Source organism: Ursus arctos, unplaced genomic scaffold (genome assembly GCF_023065955.2).
Source record: "Ursus arctos isolate Adak ecotype North America unplaced genomic scaffold, UrsArc2.0 scaffold_8, whole genome shotgun sequence".
Classification (NCBI taxonomy): Eukaryota; Metazoa; Chordata; class Mammalia; order Carnivora; family Ursidae; genus Ursus; species Ursus arctos.
Genome location: NW_026623100.1, coordinates 51,921,527 through 51,944,802, shown reverse-complemented (window position 1 = coordinate 51,944,802; position 23,276 = coordinate 51,921,527). Strand labels below are relative to the sequence as shown.

Genomic DNA, 23,276 nt, shown 5'->3' with positions numbered 1-23,276 from the left:
GAGCCCCACGTTGGGCCTTTCAAGGGAGCTCTTTGCTCAGTGGGGAGTCTGCTTCTCCCTCTCCCTCTGCTGCTCGCCCTGCTTATGCTCTTGCTCCTACTGTCTCTCTCTCAAATAAATAAAATCTTTTTTAAAAAGTATGATTCAATGGTTCTTAACCTGTATTCAGAGTTGTGCACCCACCCCCATAATCTAATTCTAAGACATTTCCACCACCCCAACAAGAAAACTTGTTCCCATGAGTAGTTAGGCCCATTCCTCCTCTGCTTTGAAGATTTGCCCACAGCCTAGGCTTGACTGTGAACATAAATACTGCTCCCACAGAAACGCAGAGCAGAATCCCTGAAATATTTTTCAGATTCTTTTGTGTCAGTTGGGTGAGCCACAGGATGGCCACAAAATAAAAGTCAGTCTTGAGGATTCAGATTGAAATAACCTTCAGTGAGCACCCACCTTGAGTCAGGCAATTCACTGGTGCTTTTAAACACACTACCTCATTTCATCACAACACACACGGGGGAAAGTTTAACTGCTTCAATTTTAAGGATGACAAAATGACGCTCACCCAGAGAGACCAAAGTCACAAAGCCACTGAGGAGCAGTGCTGCAGCAAGGACTTGACTGTCCCTTGAAAGGCCCAGTTAGACACACAAAAATAGCGTCAGGGCTGCAAACGACATGCCTACAGGGGCCAGGTGTGAGACAACAGGAGCAGCGGGAGGAGCATGCGGATCCTCTGAGGACAGCAAGGTGCTGACTAGCACTGGGCAAGGAGGCCGTGTAGGAATGTGGGTCTCATGTGGCCAGCATTCTGATTTCTCCATAGATGCTAAAAGTCCAGATTTTCCCAATTTTTAAGTAAGGAGTCAACAGACAACCAAACAAAATACCCCTGCGGGTCAAATTTGGCCCAGAGACTGCTATAGAGGGTGAATTTCTTTGGCTTAATACCTATCTTCCCTTTCATTCCTCTTTCAAAAGCGAACAGGCTCTAAGTGAGGTAACTGTTCAGCTCTTAGTTGCCATTCCACAGCTGGGAACAGGTTGGTTGGCTGGGGGTGGGAAGGCAGTGGTTCCTCCTGGCCCCAGGACTTTGCTGCTTAGGAAGAAATTAAGTCACTGTCTTCAGGGAGCTGGTCCTGCCAAGAGGGCAGCTGCGCTGGGCTCTGAGAAGGAATGAGACAAGCATTTGGGTGCAAACAGGGGGCCCTGGCCGGCCCAGAACGAGGGTCTTGTTGACATGCATGGGTTTTAGGTGGGACGGGTGGGAGACAAGAGTTTTCTTTCAGTTGTTAAATACAGAATTGAAACCCAAAGGATGATAGTAATTCTCACACACACACTCTGAAATCGCTCGCTGGGTGCTTCGGTTTCCTCAACCGAGAAAGGAGCTAACTGGCACCCCTCGCCAGCACAGCTCACAGGACCGTGGCCAGAGTCAGAAAGAAGCGGGTAGAAAAGCGCTTGGGTTAGGAGGGGGGCTAAGCAGGAGTATGTTTCGCTACGATGGGAGGGGTCCCGGAAGCAGTGAGATGAGGGGGAGCCTATCTGCGGCGGGCGTGAAATTGCAGGGGGTACCCACAACCCGAGGCCGGGGTCAACGGATTAGCTGACCCGGGGGCCTCGGCTCCACCCACCCTGCCCAGAAGGCCGCGGGTCAGTGGCGCACTTTCACCGGAGACATGCCCCACCCACACTTCCGGCGCGCGACCCGGAAGCGGAAGGGGGCCCGTCTCTTTCCCTCTCCTGTGCGTCAATCTTGCGTTTTTGCGGCCCGGCGGGAGCGGGGAGCGACGGTTTTTGGTAGCGTGCGGTGAGGGGAGCCGAGCTCTGAGATCCCCGGAAAGCCGCGGCCATGGCGGATGTGACCGCCCGTAGCCTGCAGTACGAGTATAAGGCGGTGCGTGTGGGCTCGGGGAAGGCCCCGGGCTAGGGAACGCACTGGGGAGCGGGAGGCGGGGAAGGGGAGTTTTAGTCTGAAGGCCTACAGGTGAATCACGAAAGCGGAGACGAAATCAGATCCAGGCGAAGGTGGGGGTGCATGACATGAATAACCCCACTAGGGTCTAGGGCGGGCGGGATGGGCTAAGAGTTCTGCTAGGAGTGTTTGTTCCCTGTCCCCTCGGCGCCATACCCGCCCCCTTCTCTGTCACCCCCAGCGTGCCACCACTTATCCCAGGTGTGGGTTGTTACGGGCAGTGTTAGGAGCAAGGATCGTTCAATTGATTTGATCGCTCTTTCCTCCTGTGTGGTTGTGTGGCGCTCTTTCGTCTTAAGGAAAACCTCTTATTCCCATTGTGCTTATCAGCACTTAGTTGCTCCAGTTCTTACTTTGATATTATCAAGCCTTATTCCTGTGATGCAGGAAGTTGCCCTGCTCGTGTCAGAGCTTGGATAATATTGTGATCTTTTCAGAACTCGAATCTTGTCCTCCAAGCTGACCGCTCTCTCATTGACCGGACCCGCCGGGATGAACCCACGGGAGAGGTGCTGTCCCTGGTTGGGAAGTTGGAGGGCACCCGGATGGGAGATAAGGCTCAACGGACCAAACCACAGATGCAGGAGGAAAGAAGAGCCAAGTGAGTACCAAGGAGAAAGTGATTTTTTTTGGGATCCAAAATCCAACTTTCCTTGAGCATTTGAGGAGTGTTTTTGTTGAAATGTTTGGTGCAAGATGAGACTTTAGTGGCATTAAAACAACTTAGCGAAGGTAAAAACAGAACATGAGATTTAAAAGGTTCTTTGGCCTTGGTATGTGTACTGAAGTGAGAAAACAACTTTTATAAAGATTTTATTTGTTTATTTGGGAGATAGAGCAGGGGTAGGAGCAGAGGGAGAGGGACAGACAGACTCCATGCTGAGCGAGAGCCGACTCAGGGCTTGATCCCACGACCCTGAGATCATGACCTGAGCCAAAGTCAAGAGTCGGGTGTTTAGGGGCGCCTGGGTGGCGCAGTCGTTAAGTGTCTACCTTCGGCTCAGGGTGTGATCGCAGCGTTCTGGGATGGAACCCCACATCAGGCTCCTCCTCTAGGAGCCTGCTTCTTCCTCTCCCACTCTCCTTGCTTGTGTTCCCTCTCTGGCTGGCTGTCTCTGTCAAATAAATAAATAAAATCTTAAAAAAAAAAAAAAAAGAGTCGGGTGTTTAACCAAGTGAACCACCCAGGCACCCTGAGAAAATAAGTTTTAGATCTTTTTCTAATGTATATGTTTCTGGTCCATAGAGAGATCTTAATTTTCTCCACAGTATTTTCAAGACCCTTGCTATTCCGTGTCTCATTAACTCTTTTTCTTCCGTTACAAATGTCCAATCCCAACTTCTTTCCTCTGCTGTTGCCCATGTCCTGTTTTTTGTTGGTATGGACTAATATTCAAGGATCCATATTATAAAAGGTTTTTTCTGGTTTTGTTGTTGTTGTTTTTCTTTTTGGGGGATATATTTCAAAACTTAAAAGATCATTGAACTTCCTCATCTTTATATTTTGAAATCCCTGATATCTCTGCGTCTTTCTCCTCTCCCATGATGAAGTCTCAAAAATTGGTAGGCCCAGTTTTGATTAGTTGTATTTTTTTTTTTAAGATTTTATTTTTAAGTAATTTTTGCAACATGGGGCTTGAACCCACAGCCCCAGATAAGAGTCAAATGCTCTGTCAACTGAGCCAGCCAGGCACCCTTTGATTAGATATATTTGGAATGAGTTAATACATCACTGGTTCTCCACTTTGCAGAGTATGGCTTCCTTTCCAGGTTTGTTATAATTTGTTGGGAATCAATGGCAGTAGATTCTTTTGGAGAAAACGTGTGCGAGAAGTGGCAAGTCGAAATTTGATTATATGATGTTGTCATGCCAAGTAAAAAGGGTTGTCTTTTTTTCAAATGAATGAGGAGGCTGTCTAGCGAGAGGATAACGAAGGACTCCCTTCCTGTTACTGTATTCCCATAAAGATGGCCAAGTGGGGATCATTTGCTGAGGTGCAGATTCATGTTTTTAAATATGACCTGTGTGCCGTGAAGCTGGGGAGAGGAGGGTAGGCTTGATTTAGTTTTGCCTTTTGGGGTGCAGGTTCTGCCTCTTAAACATCATGTGTTCATTAGGCGAAGAAAGCGTGATGAGGACCGACATGACATTAACAAGATGAAGGGGTATACCCTGCTGTCCGAGGGCATCGATGAGATGGTGGGTATCATCTATAAGCCCAAGACTAAAGAGACCCGGGAGACCTATGAGGTGCTGCTCAGCTTCATCCAGGCTGCCCTTGGGGACCAGGTGAGGAAGCCAGAGGGTGGAGCTGTGGTTTTGGAGAGGGAGAGGGTCACAACCGGGAGGTACCAGAAGAACCTTGTCTGTGGATTTTCCTGTGTGGGCCATAGCAGTTTGTGGAAGTGGCTGATATTTACTGAGCACTCTGTGTGCAATGGTGCTTTACATGCCTTCTCTCTCTCAGTCCTCATACTAGCTCTCTGACTAGGTGCTGTTAATATTCATTTTCCATTTTACTGGTGGAAAGAATAGTTAAGTAATTTTCCCATATCACAGAGGTAGTATTTGGCGTATGAGCCTGGGTATTCTATGTCCAGAATCCATGCTCTTGACCATTATACATGTGTGACTAGATTAAGGACCTTAATGAGTCTCAGGGGTTCTGGTGAGGACGAAGAATTACCAAAAGTTTGGTGGGCTAGAGGAGCACTGAGTGTCTCTGTTGCCTGGAGAAATGCGCCAGACTGTTGTGGAAGTTGGGTCCTACTTCCTAAGACCACCTACCTAATCTTTTTAAAAACAGATGAGTTTTCCTACAGTTGTGGTGTTTTTTTAATTAATAAATATGGTCAAATATTTAAGTAATAAAAATGGTCAGAACCTGGTATTCAGGTTTTAAAGAGGTGTGACTCTTCACATCCTGTTGTTACATAAAGCTGGCCAATGATGTTCTGTGTCTCGTTCTAAATTTTTTAAATTTTTTGGCCACCAGCCACGTGATATCCTTTGCGGGGCAGCTGATGAAGTTCTAGCTGTCCTAAAGAATGAAAAGCTTCGGGACAAGGAAAGAAGAAAGGAGATCGACCTGCTGTTGGGTCAGACAGATGATACTAGATACCATGTGCTAGTGAACTTGGGCAAAAAGATTACAGACTACGGTGGAGACAAGGAAATCCAGAATATGGGTAACTGAGCTCTTGATGTCCACATCATATTAAATTGTTACTTTTGACTTCTTAATTTGATTTTCAAGCCCCAAGTCTTTAAAACCTCTGAATGTATCCATGAGTTCCCATAACCTGTTTGGTGTCTGAGGACTTGTGATCGATGAATCAGAGTCCCTAGATTACAGCAGCTATTTCTTTTCTTTTCTTTTTTTTTTTTTTTTTAAAGATTTTATTTATTTGACAGAGATAGAGACAGCCAGCGAGAGAGGGAACACAAGCAGGAGGAGTGGGAGAGGAAGAAGCAGGCTCCCAGCGTAGGAGCCCAGCGTGGGGCTTGATCCCAGAATGCTGGGATCACGCCCTGAGCTGAAGGCAGATGCTTAACGACTGAGCCACCCAGGCGCCCCTACAGCAGCTATTTCTTTAAGACCTTTTGTATAGAACCTGGAGGAGAACTTGGGAAGAGCCCGTTTGGGGCGGGGAGGGAGGGTGGGAGCACTCAGGTAGTTGACCAAGCAGCGCAGGGCCGTGTCCAGAGTTGGCGGGTTGGAGTGGGCCTCAGCGATGGCAGTATGGATGACTTTCTTATGTTAAGTGTCTTTGTCTGTGGGTCCTGAGACCATAGATCTGTGCCGAGGACGGGCAAGTCAAGTAGTTGGGGAGGAATTAGCCCCATAATGCCTCGTTTCACTAATTCCCTGCTGTCTTTTTCTAATCCCTTATTGTTGCAGATGACAACATTGATGAGACATATGGTGTGAATGTCCAGTTTGAGTCTGATGAGGAGGTGAGTGAGAAAGCAAGCAGACCCAGTGTGTTCTCGTTTTTTGAAATTGTTAAGGTGAGGGGACCACTTCTGGTGTAAAGAAGCTCCCTAGCTTAAGCCAGACAGATTTTTATGGTGTTGTGTGGCTGTCAACCTTGGGCATAAACGTTATTTTGCTAAAAATTAGCTATGGTTATCTCTAGGGATTTATAAAGGAAATTTACACTATACATGTAGACATAATTTAAAACAAACCAAGTCTATCAGCAAAAGGAAGGACACACAGCACAGTGTATACCTTCATTGAGGGGTACACGACCACGTTTTATTCCATTTTAATCTTTGTGAGAATTTTCCACTTTTCAGTGCTGCCAGTTGCAAAAGCATACACGTTGGCCCAAGAGCACGGGCATGTGACGTACATGGTTGTTTAAGTGACAGTTGCAGCGGCCACTGAGATGTACCACCTCATCCGAATTCTTGAATATAACTAAATAGGAACAAGTGGGACACTGGAAAAAATTTTCAGAGTTGCCTTAGAGTTCTCAGTGGGCGAGTTTGGCTCAGGTAAAATGCCGGCCTCGAAATTTCGTATACTAAGTAAGACAGGAAGCAGAGGTAGCACGAGAGTCGGAGGAAAGAGCCCCCAACTGGGAGCCACGAGATCTGAACTGTGGTCCTGTAGCTCGGGTAGGTCATTTCGCTTATTCCTCCATCTGCTAAATAAGATGTGAGAAGTAGATGACTGCTAAGCTGCTTCCTGTGGTGTAGTTAATAGGATTTTTTTAAAGATTTATTTATTTATGTTTTAGAAAGAGACTCCATGAGTGGGAGGGCAGAGGGAGAGGGAGAGATAATGTCAAGCCGACTCCATGCTGAGTGCAGAGCCCGACATGGGGCTCAGTCCCAGGACCGTCGAGATCATGACCAGAGCCGAAACCAAGAGTTGGACAGCTAACTGACTACACAGGCGCCCTGCTAGGATTTTTTTTTTTTAGTTTCTTTTTATGTAATCTCTGCATCCATCGTGGGGCTCGAATTCACAACCCTGAGGCAGGAGTCGCGTGCTCTACCCACTGAGCGGCCAGGTGCTCCCAGTTTGTTGCAGTTTTAAATCATAGAACCCTCTTAACCAGGGGCGCCTGGCTGGCTCAGTGGGTAGAGCGTGGGACTCTTGATCTCAAGATTGTAAGTTTGAGCCCCACATTGGGTGCAGATGACTTAAAAATAAAATCTTAAAAAAAAAAGTGGCTACAAACTATAGAAGAGTGTTTTACCTGTAGCATTCATTCGTTTATCAAAGACTTACTGAGTAAGTACCTGTTTGTAACATGACCCTGTGCTAAGTAGGGAGTACTTACAGTGTGAGAGAGTGTGCGTAAAGATAGTGGAGAGCAAGCTGAGTGGGCTGTACATCTCTGGATCACCGGGTGTTTTCCCAAGCATAGTTTCTGTATCGCTCTTCCCTCCTGTTAGCCGATAGTTCTCTTTTTTCATTTATTGATTGAGCGTATATGAGAGACTGTGATCCAGTTGGTTGCCATTGTGGCCGCCTAAGAGGAGAAGCAGAAGAGAGTAGAAGCATTTAATGACTCCATGCCAGTGGACTTAGAGTAATGAGAGCATTCAATTGCACGTACTCTGGACTAAGGCTCTGGCTCTAGGAAGCTGTTGGTTTCCCCCAGCGCCATCTCTGCAACCATGGAGCTCATTTTAAGGGACTCAAGGGAGAGGTTCTGTGGTGATGTTAGGGTCATCTCCACATCATGAGTTGCGGTTGGGCTGTTTCTGTAGGAAGGTGATGAAGATGTGTACGGGGAGGTTCGAGAAGAGGCATCTGATGATGACATGGAAGGGGACGAGGCTGTAGTGCGCTGCACCCTTTCAGCTAATGTAAGTACCGTTTGCTCTGGCCTGTTGCTGCAAGGCTAGGGGATTTCTGGGTGTAGCATTTGTTTCTCCTATATAGATCCTGTATATATTAACCTACCAAAGCTAGCCTTTTATAGGAGCCATAGTAAACATTCAGCGTCTTGATTTTCTTAAGATTTCAGTCACTCATTATTCTTCACAAAGGCATGTGTTGATGAACTGTAAGTTTGGTATGCTCCTGAATTCAGTATAACAGGGTTTTTTAAATTCTGGGAAATTCTTAAAGCTGGTAGGCTCTGGGTGGCAGGGAGACCTTTGTTGCAGGGTGTTGAGAAAGCAGTTGGGGCAGATGGAGACATGGCGTGAGCTAAGTGCCTGGTTCCTTCTCTAGCTTGTAGCCTCAGGGGAACTGATGAGTTCCAAGAAGAAGGATTTGCACCCGCGGGATATTGATGCATTTTGGCTCCAGCGGCAGCTCAGTCGCTTCTATGACGATGCCATTGTGTCACAGAAGAAGGCAGATGAAGTGTTGGAGATCTTGAAGGTATGGCCGAGATGTGGTTTTGTCTTCATTGTGTGTGTCTTAGCGGATGGGACAGTTATGAAGCAGATGGCTGCGTCCTTAATCATGGCGTTACCTTCTCTCTGCAGACGGCCAGTGATGATCGGGAATGTGAGAACCAGCTGGTTCTGCTTCTTGGTTTCAACACGTTCGATTTTATTAAAGTGTTGCGACAGCACAGGATGATGAGTGAGTATATAGTGGTCCTTTCTGGAGCGTATACATGGTGTATGTGTGTGTGTGATGGAGACTTACTTTCATAGCTTCAGCGCCTGTTTTGCTTAGCTTGCTTTCTACCCCAGTCCCCTCCTTCTCACCTTCCCTTTCTACTTTTTGCCGTTGGCAGTTTTATACTGCACCTTACTGGCCAGTGCGCAGAGTGAAGCGGAAAAGGAAAGGATCATGGGAAAGATGGAAGCTGATCCAGAACTCTCCAAGTTCCTGTACCAGCTCCATGAGACTGAAAAGGAGGATCTGATCCGGGTAAGGCTTGGGTCGTTTATCTGTCTGATTCCAGAGCTAGAGTGTTTGCTTTGGAAAAGAGACATCAGTCTGGCTCCTGGGTGGCTCAGTTGGTTGAGTGTTCGACTCGATTTCTGCTCAGGCCATGCTCCTCAGGGTCGTGAGATCGAGCTTCGTGTCAGGCGCTGAGTGTGGAGCCTGCTTGGGATATTCTCTCCCTTTGCCCCTCCCACTCATGTTCTCGCTTGCTCTCTCTTAAGAATTATAGTGTAAAGCTGAATTCCTATTAGCAGAGGGGGTGGAGGGGCCCTGGGTGGCTCAGTTGGTTGGGCATCTGCCTTTTGGCTCCGGTCATGATCGCAGTGTCCTGGGATTGAGTCCTGCATCAGGCTCTCTGCTCAGTGGGGAATCTGCTGCTCCCTCTGCCCCTCCCCCTGCTCGTGCAGGCACGCTATCACTCTGTGCATGCTCCCTCTCTCAAATAAAATCTAAAAAAAGAAGAAGAGGGGGTTGAAGAAGTTAAGTACTTCTCTGAATTCTTTGAGGTTTGTTACTGGTACAGATTAGAATTAACACATTCACATTGGTGTGGTCGAGAGACTGCTGGCCTGCTGCTGTTGTATTCACCAGCACCATGGGTCCTTCACAGTTTACACAGTAAATCATGGTATCTACTGAAAATGCAGGGGTAGAACACATGTGTTGACTGAAATCATGGTAATTACTGAAAATACAGAACCAGAACACATGTTGGCTGAACACAGAACCCACACTTCTACACTTAGGGATAGCCCTTGATACTGAATTGTTGAACATTTACTTGTGAAACTCCTGTGCTGTGCATTATCCTTTTTTTTTTTTTTAGAGGATAGTGTATTTTTTTATTTTTTAGAAGGTTTTTTTTTTAAATATTTTATTTATTTATTGGACAGAGAGACAGCAAGAGAGGGAACACAAGCAGGGGGCGTGGGAGAGGGAGAAGCAGGCTTCCCGCTGAGCAGGGAGCCTGATGAGGTGCTTGATCCCAGGACCCTGGGATCATGACCTGAGCCGAAGATAGACGCTTAACGACTGAGCCACCCAGGCGCCCCATATTTTTTAGAAGGTTTTATTTATTCATGAGAGAGAGTGCGTGCATGCATGAGTGGGGGGAGGGGCAGAGGGAGAGGGGCAAGCAGACTGCCTGCTGAGTGGGGATCTCGATATGGGGCTCGATTCCAGGACCCTGAGACCACAACCTGAGCTGAAGCCAGATGCTTAACCAACTGAGCCACCCAGGTGTCCCTGCATTGTCCCTTTAAAGCTGTTCACTTGGCTTTCATCATGCTGGTGGTCCCCATGGCAAGTGTCTAAACATAAAGGGCTGTCTTTCTGTTTTGGGACTTACTGGTCAGCATCTGTGAGTCAAGCTTAGCTAAACGGGGACTGAAAGGGACCAGAACCTACAAAGATGATGAATTACTATTCTTCGTGCCTTTCCCCATGACAGGAGGAAAGGTCCCGGAGAGAGCGAGTGCGTCAGTCCCGGATGGACACGGACTTGGAAACCATGGATCTGGACCAGGGTGGAGAGGTGAGTCTCGGAATCATTTCCAAGGCAGTGCTAGATGGGAGACTCATTTGTTCACCTTGCTCACTTTGGGTTTTTGTTTTTCATACTCCTAGGCACTGGCTCCACGGCAGGTTCTAGACTTGGAGGACCTGGTTTTTACCCAGGGGAGCCACTTCATGGCCAATAAACGTTGTCAGCTTCCTGATGGGTCCTTCCGTCGCCAGCGCAAGGGCTATGAAGAGGTGCATGTGCCTGCCCTGAAGCCCAAGCCCTTCGGTTCGGAGGAAGTGAGTGAATCACTTTTCTCAGTTTTCTTCAGTTTTCACCTCCCTTCCAGCTTGGAGTTCAGCCCATTGGCCAAAATGTGGTCTTGTCTCATCGATAGTTTATCCCTGATGCGGAAGCTGCTTCAGAGGTCCCTCTGTTTTGGTTGCGAGCCCGGGGGACAGAGTCAAATCTCCTTCAACGGAGAGTTGCGCGGGCAGGGGTGGGGTGGGGCAGGAAGTGCCGTCCTGGCCATCCCACAGACACAGCGTGCGCGAGGGTGCTGCCAGTGGGGCGTGAATGGCGTTTCTCTCTTCTAGCAACTGCTTCCAGTGGAGAAGCTGCCGAAGTATGCCCAGGCTGGATTTGAGGGCTTCAAAACACTGAATCGGATCCAGAGTAAACTGTACCGTGCTGCTCTGGAGACAGATGAGAATCTGCTGCTGTGCGCCCCTACGGTAAGCACTGCCCTGGCCGCTCTGTTCTTGGGGAGAGTGGTGTGTATTTTTGGTGGCAAGATTGTTCATCTTCACCCATGTCCCCCCACCCCCCCCCCCCCGGCCGAATTCGTTCTTCTCTGATGGAAGAGATGTTAAATGGTCAGATGCAATTCCCAGGACATGCTCTTGTGTCTGTTCTGGTGATGAGCCTGTGGAAGCGAGGGCAGGTAAACAGACCTTCTCATCCTTGACTTCCGTCCTAGGGTGCGGGTAAGACCAACGTGGCCCTGATGTGTATGCTCCGAGAGATAGGGAAACACATTAACATGGATGGCACTATCAACGTGGACGACTTCAAGATTATCTACATCGCTCCCATGCGGTCTCTGGTACAGGAGATGGTGGGCAGTTTTGGAAAGGTAAGGGGGTAGAAGGGTACTGGGAATGGGTCTAGGGCGTCACTGCTTGTATTAGGCCATCCCCGGAATGCCTCCTATGGTATTTTTCTTCCACTTCAAGGTGGAGCATGACCCAAGTTCAGAGTGTTTCTGAAGCAAGAATGTCCTGGATCTGTCTTGGACTCTGCAAGGATTTAGCATCTTTTTTTTAATTCTCTCCATAGCAGTTTTCTGTAGTTGTTTCCATTTACATTATTGAAGAACTTATGAAGCACTCATGGGGCATGGTTGATAATAGATCTAGTGGTGTTTTATTCTAGGTCCTGTTATCTACAAGTTTCCATTTTCCCATCTTGTCTGCAGAAGCCCCAGAGATCCTTTGTCTGCTTCATTTGCCTAAATGTAAACTTGGTTTGTTTTAGATATACGTGTTCGTGGGATCAATCTAATTCATTTGCTATTTCCCTGTTGGGTTGATACCTCCTTCCAGTACCCTCCTCTCAGACCTCCCAAAGTGTGGTGGCAAGGCCCCCTTGAAGCATTTTTGCCTGACGTGCCTCTCCTCCACCTAGCGCCTGGCCACCTATGGCATCACTGTTGCAGAACTGACTGGTGACCACCAGCTGTGCAAGGAGGAAATCAGCGCTACTCAGATCATCGTCTGCACCCCCGAGAAATGGGACATCATTACCCGCAAGGGTGGGGAGCGCACGTACACCCAGCTCGTGCGGCTCATCATTCTGGTGAGCAGGGAGTGCTTGGGGACGTGGGGACCAGGCCTGGTGGAGGAGGGTTTGCTGGGATTTTTGTTTGTTTCTTTGTTTTAAAGATTTATGTAAGAGAGTGAGCATGTGAGCTGGTGGGGGGAGGCAGGGGCAGAGGTGGGGAGAGAATCTCAAGCAGACTCCCCACTGAGTGCAGAGCCCACCACAGGGCTGGATCTCATGCCCCTCAGCTCATGACCTGAGCCAAAATCAAGTCGGACAGTTAACCGACTGAGTCACCCAGGCGCCCTGGGTTCGCTGGATCTTAACCCTGACTTTGTCTTTAGTGCTCTCCTCCAGTCACTAGCCTGTATGATGACAGCTGTTGTCGGCCTCGCTGTTATCAGTAAATGAGAGTCGGCGCCTAATTGGAACATTCCGAGGAGGCGCATGGTGTTCGCCACGTCGTCCTTCGTGTCTTTTTTTTTATATCTGAACTATTTTGAAATAATGTAAACAGACATAACTAATTGTGTCTTTCCAGGATATTAAAGGGCTTTGTTAATAAATAATCCATTCTCAGAGGGAATGAGGAGGGAGTCAGGATGTTGTGTTCCATATACACAGAAGCACCCAGGCAAAAATGACTTTGAGCCTGAGTGTAGTTTCCGGAAGTTGTCCAGGAGAGCAGGAAGGAAGCCTTGCGCGTTGATTCTCAGGATCCTGGAGCAGGGCTTGGCCATCTGTGGCTACTGGTTTTGGAATACAGCCATACCCACTTATTTACATACGGTTTACAGCTGCTTTTGTGCTGCAGGGACAGAATTAAGTAAGTGGACTCTTGAACAACACATGCTTGAACTGCATGGGTCCACTTATGTATTGGTTGTTAAAAAATAAATACAGTACAGTACTGTAAATGTGTTTTTTCCTTATACTTTTAATAGCCTTTTCTTTAGCATATTTTATTGTGAGAATACAGTATGTAACACATATACGAAGTACACGTTAGCCAACTATTTATGTTGTAAGACTTCTGGTAAAGAGTAGGCTATTTGTAGTTAAGTGTTGGGGGAATCAAAGTTATAAGTAGATTGTCGACTCTGTGGGGCACCACCCCTAACTCCTGTGTACAAGGGTCAGTTCTGTTTGTAGCAGAGACTGTATGGCCCTTTATGAAGTTTGCCAACCCCTGCTTTAGAGCCTTGCTAGTCAGAGTCTTGTTACAAGTGCAGAGTCCCTGGCCCTATCTCACACCTACTGAAATATACTTTTTTTTTTTTTAAGATTTTTATTTATTTATTGAGAGCGAGCGTGAGCTGGGGCGGAGAGAGAGAGAGAGAATTTCAAAACAGACTCTGTGTTAAGCACAGAGCCCAATATGGCTCTGACCCTGAGCTCATGACCTGAGCCAAAATCAAGAGTTGGGCACTTAACTAAGGTGCCCAGGCACCCCATGATCTGCTTTTTAGTAAGATCTCCTGCTGCGTGTTGAAATTCAAGTAGCACTGCCTTAGGCTATGTGAACTCATCCTTTGATTCCTGATCTTTTGCAAGTGCAAAGTAGTAAATGTGCAGAGGTGAAGCCTTATCTGATAAAAATACAGTCTGCTCAGAAGCTTCATTTTCTGAAGTATGCGATTTTCTTGCTGTAAAGCATATGTTTCACTAAACTAGCACTGAAGCTCTGTGGGCACAGCATGATATTTTCTGGGAAATGGTATTTTCTAGTGCATGTTGTTTCACCCTTTGGGTTTCTCTTGCTTGGGATCCCCTTCCTTCCTTATTTGGCATATCCGGTACGTACTACAAGACAGGACTATTCTCTGGAAAGAGGGCTACGTTTTTCTAGTCCTAGAGGTAATTTGCGGCCCCCTCATTCCTTAGGATGAGATCCATCTTCTCCACGATGACAGAGGTCCTGTCTTAGAAGCTTTGGTGGCCAGGGCCATCCGAAACATTGAGATGACCCAGGAGGATGTCCGACTCATCGGTCTTAGTGCCACCCTCCCCAACTATGAAGATGTGGCTACCTTCCTGCGTGTCGATCCTGCCAAGGGCCTCTTCTACTTCGACAACAGGTATGAGAAAAAGTGGGAGAAGTTTCACCATGGTGACCTTCCTGCTGCCCTTCCCCTTTTTCAAGGAGCTTTGTTGGATTGGGTATTAGAAGGGTCTTTGGGTTTTGATGTGGTATGAATCCAGAAAGGAGTGTCGTTCCCAGACAGTGAAAATGACTGTTCATTTCCTCAGTATTCTATGCCAGAAGCCTCATTTGTCTAACTGTTGAACTTCTAGCTTCCGCCCTGTGCCTCTGGAACAGACTTATGTGGGTATCACAGAGAAAAAAGCTATCAAGCGTTTCCAGATCATGAATGAAATAGTCTATGAGAAAATCATGGAACATGCTGGAAAAAATCAGGTCTGTCTGTGGTTTCCTGTTGAACTCTGTTCTTTTGAATTTTTGATTTATAATCAGGCAAGACTGACAAAAATGAGGAGAGAAGATACAACTCAGATCACCAATATGAGGAATAAAACGGGATATTACTTTAGAATCTGTAGCCATTGAAAGGATACGAACTTTATGAGTAAGTTTTGACAACCTAGAAGAAATGGGCCAATTCCTCAAAACGTACCAATTACCAGAACTCAGCCTAGATGAAATAGTCTTGTAACCATTATAAAAAATTGAATTTGTAATTTAAAAACTCCCGAAAAAGAAATCCCCAGGTGCGGATAATCATCTGTCTCTCTACATTATCAGGGATCCTTCCACAAAAGATTTGGATGACTGACACTAAAAATGTAACACAGTAAAAATAAAGATGAAAATTAAAAAACAGTGGAAGGGAGAGCATTTTACTAGAAAATATGTTATAATTTTTTAATTGAACACTGTTTAGTTAAGTTCACCAAGATAAAAACTAAGAAAAAGCAACAGGTTGTGTATAGATTTTTGTCTGATAAGAAGCATATGAATTTAAATGAAGAGACAAATCTTTTCTTGGCACTAAATACTTGGATGACTTTCCTATCAAATTGTAGTCGTCTCATTCTGAGACTTCCTCCTCGGTCCTTTTTTAAAGGCTGGTGCCCATCATTTAATACAGTGTTTCAGCTGTTACTTTGCAGACACATTCCTCAGGTGGCTTAGAATCCTGTCAGCTGCCTGAACACAAATTCATAATTGAGATTCCTGAATTTGCATCCTTTATTATATTTAAACGTGGTTTCAAAGATAGAGTGCTTAAGAGCTTAGTTTCCCAGCTAGAGGACTCTGCCACTCTGCTTTGTAATTTCATTCATATAGGGTCTTGCCAGCTTCTGAATCAGTAGGCTTTCCTGCCATCGCTCCTCTTTTAGACCTTGGTTTCTCACCTCATAATGGTGTAGCCTCTGCTTCCTGCTTCTGGTGCCTCAGGGCCGTAGGAGTGACAGTGGTAGCTGTGTCTCTTGACTGTGGTAAACTGTGGTTTTTTCGTAGGTGCTGGTGTTTGTCCACTCCCGGAAGGAGACTGGGAAGACGGCCAGGGCCATCCGGGACATGTGCCTAGAGAAGGACACTCTGGGTCTGTTTCTGAGGGAGGGCTCAGCCTCCACAGAAGTCCTTCGGACAGAAGCTGAGCAGTGCAAGGTGAGGAGAGACAGGCCCGGTTCTCTGTGTCCTGCCTGGTAACTGGCTCAATCCAAGGTTATCCAGACAGTCCTCGACGGCATTGTTGGGCTGTTGTCTCGGACAGGTTAAGGTAGATTGGCTGGGTGTGGTTATTGGACTAGGTGAAGGGGCAGGGTCTCATGTGAAGAGATCTACTTAGTCTCTGTAGAGTTCCCACAGTGAGGCTCACCTCCTCACCTATTCTTTCTCTGTCCCGCAGAACCTGGAGCTGAAGGATCTTCTCCCGTATGGCTTTGCTATTCATCATGCGGGCATGACCAGAGTTGACAGGACACTTGTAGAAGATCTTTTCGCCGATAAACACATTCAGGTGAGGGTGGGCAAAATGTAGGCTTCAGAAGACCTGAAATGTCGAGTGCCATGTGTTTGTGCCTGGTGCTTTGTTTCTGGCTCAGGTAAAGCAGGTCAGAGGGGTATGGTGGTACAGTAGATAGAACGTGCCACCTCTCCCAGCTCTTTACGTATTATGTGAGGGAAGGCGAGTGATTTTAGGAACGCGTCCGAGAAGCATGACAAGGAAGCATGTTTAGTGACTCCAGATAACCGCCAAGCAGGGCCTCATGAAGTCAGGACCTTGTTTGTTCTCTCTCAGGATACGGTGTATTATTAATTGTCTAGTAATCTTTATTAATTGTCTAGTAATCTTAAGTTGATTAACGTTGGTCTACGCTTTTGCCTGTTAAGTATCTCTGGAACCATGAAATGTTAATGGTTGAATAGATGAGGAACCCAGGGGTTCCTTCCCTTTTTATTCTAGTCTTTAAATTTTTTTTTTTTTTAAATATTTTATTTATTTATTCGACAGAGATAGAGACAGCCAGCGAGAGAGGGAACACAAGCAGGGGGAGTGGGAGAAGAAGAAGCAGGCTCATAGTGGAAGAGCCCGATGTGGGGCTCGATCCCATAACGCCGGGATCACGCCCTGAGCCGAAGGCAGACGCTTAACGACTGCGCCACCCAGGCGCCCCCCCTTTTTATTCTAGTCTTACACTGACGAGTGTGGGGCCCATCTCAGTCCTGCTAGAAGCTCTGAGGCTGGTTTCCTAGAGGACTTGGGGGTACTCACCCTCTGGAGCTAACGTCTGTTTTCCTTATTCCCTTGCCTTGTTTCTGTAGGTTTTAGTTTCCACAGCAACGCTGGCTTGGGGGGTGAATCTCCCTGCACATACAGTCATCATCAAAGGCACCCAGGTGTACAGTCCAGAGAAGGGGCGCTGGACGGAACTGGGGGCACTGGACATTCTGCAGGTATGGAACTTCTGAGGTTATTTTCGGTGGGGGGAAAGTATCCTATGTATAAAATGCAAGGGGGCCAAAAAGGTGGCAGATGGAAGGTGGGGTTCTGAAAGTAGAAGCCTGGGAACAAATCCATAAGCTCTGTGGCCACAGTCGTCTTGGTTTGCTGTCTCTGACCTAGATGCTGGGACGTGCTGGAAGACCCCAGTATGACACCAAGGGCGAAGGCATACTCATCACGTCTCATGGGGAGCTACAGTACTACCTGTCCCTCCTCAACCAGCAACTTCCTATTGAGAGCCAGATGGTTTCGAAGTTGCCTGACATGCTTAATGCGGAAATCGTGCTGGGGAACGTCCAGAATGCCAAGGTAGGGAAGGGCTTTGCTTTTGGTGCTTCTGCTTTCTCTGGAGAAGCCAAGGTACTAGGGTGGGATGGTCTCCGTTGTGGTGCTGTGGGCCACCGGCATCCAGGGTCCTCCAACCCTACACCCCACATCTTCGATGTAAGCCGTCTCTCAGAAGCTTGTCAGGTCTGTGGCGGACAGTTCCCCTTGTTACCGAGATCTCAGAAAGCACTCTTTGTCTCTTTAATAATGAAATGTTAAAAATCTTCAGCAGAGAACATAATACACGTTTTTATCATTGGGAATTAATTTCTAAGCGATTTACGGGAACGTTTCACTCGGACATCAGTTCACATCAGTTCTCCATGCTAAGACCCACGAGCTATCTCCTCTTGTAGGATGCGGTGAACTGGCTGGGCTATGCCTACTTGTATATCCGAATGCTCCGATCCCCAACCCTCTATGGCATCTCTCACGATGACCTCAAGGGGGATCCCCTGCTGGACCAGCGCCGACTGGATCTGGTTCATACTGCTGCCTTGATGCTGGATAAGAACAATCTGGTCAAGTATGACAAGAAGACAGGCAACTTCCAGGTGAGTGGGCTGAGGGATTGAGGCAAAGGTCTCAGGAACTAAGTGGTAGCCCCAGGAGACAATTTTTCAAATTGCGTTCTTGATTTGGATACTGCCCGTCTAATTGCTCATTGTTCGGAGCAATAAAAAAACGGGATTGGACTGTGGCCTTTGATTCTGGGAACTTCTAAAATGGCATATTAGAAGCTGCTGCTGCCTCCTTTCTGTCACTTGCATTGAGGTGGCTAATTCAGCTGTCTTTTCTGTGTGGGCACAGAAAGTGGGACCATTGGTCAGTGTACTGTGCCATGTTTCCTCATGTACGTGGGCCCGGCGGTAGTGTTGTCGTCAGTTCGTCCAGTGGGCGCGCGGTGGGCACCCGTGGTCCACAGTGAGAGGTTGCCACTTGTTAATGATCGTTGTTGGACCGAGTGTTCCTCCTTTGTAGGTGACGGAGCTGGGCCGCATAGCCAGCCACTACTACATCACCAACGATACAGTACAGACCTACAACCAGCTGCTGAAGCCCACCCTGAGTGAGATTGAGCTTTTCAGAGTCTTCTCCTTGTCCTCAGAGTTTAAGAACATCACTGTGAGAGAGGCGAGTCCCCATGGCATGTTGGGACAGGTGGTTGGTACTCACTGCCGAACCCCTGGTTGGGTTCTCTCCTCAGTCACCTGCCTTTTTCATGACCTGTTTCCTTCTTGTGGCAGGAGGAGAAGCTGGAGCTGCAGAAATTGCTGGAGCGGGTGCCCATTCCCGTGAAGGAGAGCATTGAAGAGCCCAGTGCAAAGGTGAGTCCGCTCCCCGGCTTGGGAGAAGGAGCGGGTTGTTTAGTAATCTCCTAATTCAAGTTCGTATTTGGGGACCTGCTTGGTTCTCCCAGTTTTTGCATCCTTCTAACATGGTCTTTTTATGTGGAGTAATGATTATTTAATGCCTATAAAGCAAGATCTTACCTAGCATGGACTCCGGAACAGAAATGTGGTTCACTTTCTTGGACTGGACTCTTCAGTGATTGGCCGCCTTCTGGCCAATCTTGCTTTTTTCCAGATCAATGTGCTGCTCCAGGCCTTCATCTCGCAGCTGAAGTTGGAGGGCTTTGCGCTAATGGCGGACATGGTATATGTCACACAGGTGAGAGCAGAGTGGTGCTGCCAGAAGAGACCTGAGCAGCTCGCAGCTTGTGCTGGTGTGCATCTTGGAGAAGGGAGGCCTGACCCTAGTGAGGGGGAAAGAAGGCCAAGTTTTGCCCTATTTGGCTCGTTGGTTCATGTGCGTCTGGTATAGCCACTCTGTGTCACTGACCTTAAGTATGCGGAGAGGTAGGGCCTTAAGAGAGAGTGCTGTGGAGAGCCACAAAACGTGGTGTCTGCCTTCCTACAGGGAATGACTTCCCACTGTGGCTGCTGGGCTCAGATGTAGATCCGGAAACGGCAGAAGGCTCTTAGCTATGCTTGGTCTTTATCTGTAAGGGCAAGTCACTAGCATCCTTACTCCTGCTAGATCCCTAGTGCTAAGTGAGCCGGAGCTTTAAAATCGTGCAGTGAGTATTGAGTGAAGATGCACGGTGAGCTCGAGCTGCACTTTCTGACGGTTCCGCGTTTGGCAAGCACCTCCTATAAAGGGGAACGGTAATTACAGAGGGACTTGGTTCGTGCGTGGTGTGCCTCACCGCATCAGAGCTTGAGGTAGTTAAGCCACGTGTCGGGTGGCTTCATGAGGTCTGGGGATAGTGGGGACTTAACAGAGGGAATGCTTTCTCTTTCCCAGTCGGCTGGCCGGTTGATGCGTGCCATCTTTGAGATCGTCCTGAACCGAGGTTGGGCGCAGCTTACGGACAAGACGCTGAATCTCTGCAAGATGATTGACAAGCGCATGTAAGGGCCCGGGGAGCTGGAAGCTGGTCACCGTGAGCTAAGGTCCCAGGCTGAGGGTGTGGTGGGGAATCCTTGGAGTGCTCTTATCTCTGAGGCCCTCGCGCCTGAAGTGGGACTTGGACTTGGGTGAAAGTTGACAAGAGGGAAGGCCCTTTGGGTGGAGCCCAGGGGTGGGGGGAAAGGGGTGGGGAGTGATGGCTTGCAAGTGTCGCTGCTGGTGTGGTTCCCGGAGCTTTCCATTAACGACTGTGTTTTGTGTGGTCACGGCTAATCTGTTGGAAGCCATGGTGAGGGCCATTTGTAACACAAGGGACTGACGGAGATGTGTCCCTCCTGGCTAGGTGGCAGTCCATGTGTCCTCTGCGCCAGTTCCGGAAACTCCCTGAGGAAGTAGTGAAGAAGATCGAGAAGAAAAACTTCCCCTTTGAGCGTCTGTATGACCTGAATCATAATGAGATAGGTGTGTGGGAAGCTCTCCTCTTTCTCCTTACTGCTCAGACATCTTTCTAAGCCTTCTTACTTCCCAATTCTGGGGCCTGGTGCCCTGTTGTCCTGTGTTCATTTCTCACAGCCCACTGACGTGACTTTGAATCCTCTGGGCTGCCCTAAGAGTGAGGGGCGGGAGTCTGTGCACGGGAGTGGAATGTGCCCCTTGCCCTCAGGGCCCAGTTTGCAGCCCTGCTTGGCAGGCTGGGCCGCAGCCGCTGTACTCTCGTGTCCTCCTAGGGGAGCTTATCCGCATGCCGAAGATGGGGAAGACCATCCACAAGTACGTCCACCTCTTCCCCAAGTTGGAGTTGTCGGTGCACCTGCAGCCCATCACACGCTCCACCCTGAAAGTGGAGCTGACCATCACGCCGGACTTCCAGTGGGATGAGAAGGTGAGGCCTCGCTTGGTGGAGGCTCGCAGAATGCTCCCGAGGAGAGCTGGATCGGAGCTGTGAGTCCACGCTGGCTCACGTCCTTTTACTTGTGCTTGTATTGACAGGTTCACGGGTCATCCGAGGCATTCTGGATTCTGGTGGAAGATGTGGACAGTGAGGTGATACTCCATCATGAGTATTTTCTACTCAAGGCCAAGTATGCCCAGGATGAGCACCTCATTACGTTCTTCGTGCCTGTCTTTGAACCGCTGCCCCCTCAGTACTTCATCCGAGTGGTGTCTGACCGCTGGCTCTGTGAGTGTGTCTCTACGTGGTCCCATAGGGGCACGTCTTCTGGGGGATCATAGGAGTGTCTTGGCCTTTGGACTGGACTAGACTTCGTGGGGTCGCAGCGATATGACCTGCTGTTGCCTTGGGGTTTCCAGCGGGCATGGAGGGGCTCTGAGGGGCCATTAGGTAAGGGAGGACTGCTCATGACCCCTCCCGTTTCTGTTCTGGCAGCTTGTGAGACCCAGCTGCCTGTCTCCTTCCGGCACCTGATCCTACCGGAGAAGTACCCGCCTCCAACCGAGCTTCTGGACCTGCAGCCCTTGCCTGTGTCTGCCCTGAGAAACAGCGCCTTCGAGAGCCTTTACCAGGACAAATTTCCTTTCTTCAACCCCATCCAGACCCAAGGTAGGCGTTTCCATCCCCAGGAGGTCGTTTCCTTTGGGGGCCTTTTAAGGTCCCCTGGACACAGATACGTCCCACGGCAAGAAGGGAAGTGGGGTGCTCAGGTAGACGGAGCTCGGCGTGCCGACTGAGAGCACACCGGGACTTTTCCCCTCTCAGTCCTTGGTTGCTGTTAGATTTCCTTTGCTTGTCTGCACGTGCCACTGGTGAGGGTCAGTAGAACAAGGTCTTACGAGGGTACATTGTTGTTTCTCAGGCTCAGGAGGCTGGATCCGTGCTCCTGTTGCTCAAGTATTGAGCCAGCGTGTGCAGCACTGACGGAAGCCTCCTTCCCCTCATTGTTTTCAGTAACAGCCACGTTCAGAGTATGCCCTGTTGCCTGAGTACTTTTGGCTGAGTGCATCTGGGTGTTTCTGTTTTATGCCTTCCGCCGATGCTGTGAGGGATTCACTGTCGGTGGTACTGCTATTCGTGTCCCGTTTCACAGATGAGGAAGCTCGGCAGGGAGGGGCACGTCAGCTGAACCAGCTAATAAACAGAACTTGGACTTCAGCCAGTCTTAATGCCAGGACTTTGGCTTTACTTTCTTCTTTATTAGACCGTTTCCAGGGACCACAGGAGAGTGTTGGAGGGGCAGAGAAAGGTAGCCAGTCCCTTTTTGTTCTGCATCCTGGTCCCTGAGAGGACCGGCAGAGAAGCACAGGATACTTGGCCTCCTTCCCTCTGCCATCCTGCAGATCTCCACGCTACCCCACCTCTTGGTCCGGGCTCCAGCCCTGTTGCCTGTGTGTGAGAGGGAGAAAATGGGGGGAGAGGTGGAGTAGGCCGACTGCAGGTAGAGGCCCTGATGCCACCCCCTTCGTGGTTGGCGCTTGACAGCTGACTGACTGGCTGAGTTTCTCCTGGTGTCCTCTGTTCTAAGGAGTGGTCTGAGTCTCTTCTCTCCTCGGTGTCTCTCCCCCCCGCCCCCCCCCCCCCCCCCCCCCGCTCTGCCGGCTTCCAGTGTTCAACACCGTCTACAACAGTGATGACAATGTGTTTGTGGGGGCCCCCACGGGCAGCGGGAAGACCATCTGTGCAGAGTTCGCCATCCTGCGGATGCTGCTGCAGAACTCGGAGGGGCGCTGTGTCTACATCACCCCCATGGAGGCCCTGGCGGAGCAGGTATGTGGCATGGTGCTGGGTCACGTGCGAACCTGCCTGGAAGCTGTTTTCCTCTGAGCCCAGATCAGAATTCTCTAAGCCCTTGAAATTTGCAGGGTGATTTGTGGCAAGACCCTTCTTTCTTTTGTTGGTGTCCTCGGTGCGTGTACTGCAGGAAAACTCTACTGTCCTTTAAAGGTCAATGTGGGATTAGAAAGTAGTTTGAGGTGCACAGAGCAACAGGTCTCTCTGTTTGGCTTCTCAGGCTCTTCTCGTTAAAAGTGAAACGATGCCTGGCCTGATGTTTTTCTGCCTTTCCTGCGTGCCAGGTTTACATGGACTGGTATGAGAAGTTCCAGGACAGGCTCAACAAGAAGGTGGTGCTCCTGACGGGGGAGACCAGCACAGACCTGAAGCTCCTGGGCAAGGGCAATATCATCATCAGCACCCCTGAGAAGTGGGACATCCTTTCCCGGCGGTGGAAGCAGCGCAAGAATGTCCAGAATATCAACCTCTTTGTGGTGGATGAAGTCCACCTTATCGGGGGCGAGAATGGGGTATGGCTTGACCTTGAAGCACAGAGGGGGAGCTGTGATTGGCTGAGTGGCCTTGGCATTGGGACTTACGTTTGGGTCTGAGGCCAGAGACTAGGTGCTTCTTCCAAAAGGATTCTGCTTATCTCTTTATTCCA

General features: G+C 48.7%; 1 protein-coding gene across 1 annotated transcript in view; it reads left to right on the top strand.

The window, feature by feature from the left end:
* Window positions 1–1,693: 1,693 nt before the first annotated feature.
* The window catches only part of SNRNP200 (small nuclear ribonucleoprotein U5 subunit 200), a 29,219-nt gene continuing 7,636 nt past the window's right edge, over window positions 1,694–23,276 (top strand). Inside the window, exons 1-31 of the mRNA XM_026479844.4 lie at window positions 1,694–1,900; window positions 2,416–2,579; window positions 4,097–4,268; window positions 4,975–5,167; window positions 5,881–5,936; window positions 7,710–7,808; window positions 8,179–8,331; window positions 8,439–8,538; window positions 8,696–8,832; window positions 10,301–10,384; window positions 10,477–10,650; window positions 10,948–11,085; window positions 11,331–11,486; window positions 12,038–12,208; window positions 14,057–14,250; window positions 14,468–14,591; window positions 15,657–15,806; window positions 16,048–16,158; window positions 16,965–17,096; window positions 17,266–17,454; window positions 17,829–18,026; window positions 18,454–18,606; window positions 18,720–18,800; window positions 19,060–19,143; window positions 19,780–19,886; window positions 20,228–20,346; window positions 20,613–20,767; window positions 20,875–21,064; window positions 21,272–21,445; window positions 22,446–22,606; window positions 22,915–23,142. Coding sequence (XP_026335629.1) covers window positions 1,856–1,900; window positions 2,416–2,579; window positions 4,097–4,268; window positions 4,975–5,167; window positions 5,881–5,936; window positions 7,710–7,808; window positions 8,179–8,331; window positions 8,439–8,538; window positions 8,696–8,832; window positions 10,301–10,384; window positions 10,477–10,650; window positions 10,948–11,085; window positions 11,331–11,486; window positions 12,038–12,208; window positions 14,057–14,250; window positions 14,468–14,591; window positions 15,657–15,806; window positions 16,048–16,158; window positions 16,965–17,096; window positions 17,266–17,454; window positions 17,829–18,026; window positions 18,454–18,606; window positions 18,720–18,800; window positions 19,060–19,143; window positions 19,780–19,886; window positions 20,228–20,346; window positions 20,613–20,767; window positions 20,875–21,064; window positions 21,272–21,445; window positions 22,446–22,606; window positions 22,915–23,142 — 4,392 coding nt within the window. The 5' untranslated portion in view covers window positions 1,694–1,855. The remainder of the gene's footprint in view (window positions 1,901–2,415; window positions 2,580–4,096; window positions 4,269–4,974; window positions 5,168–5,880; window positions 5,937–7,709; window positions 7,809–8,178; window positions 8,332–8,438; window positions 8,539–8,695; window positions 8,833–10,300; window positions 10,385–10,476; window positions 10,651–10,947; window positions 11,086–11,330; window positions 11,487–12,037; window positions 12,209–14,056; window positions 14,251–14,467; window positions 14,592–15,656; window positions 15,807–16,047; window positions 16,159–16,964; window positions 17,097–17,265; window positions 17,455–17,828; window positions 18,027–18,453; window positions 18,607–18,719; window positions 18,801–19,059; window positions 19,144–19,779; window positions 19,887–20,227; window positions 20,347–20,612; window positions 20,768–20,874; window positions 21,065–21,271; window positions 21,446–22,445; window positions 22,607–22,914; window positions 23,143–23,276) is intronic.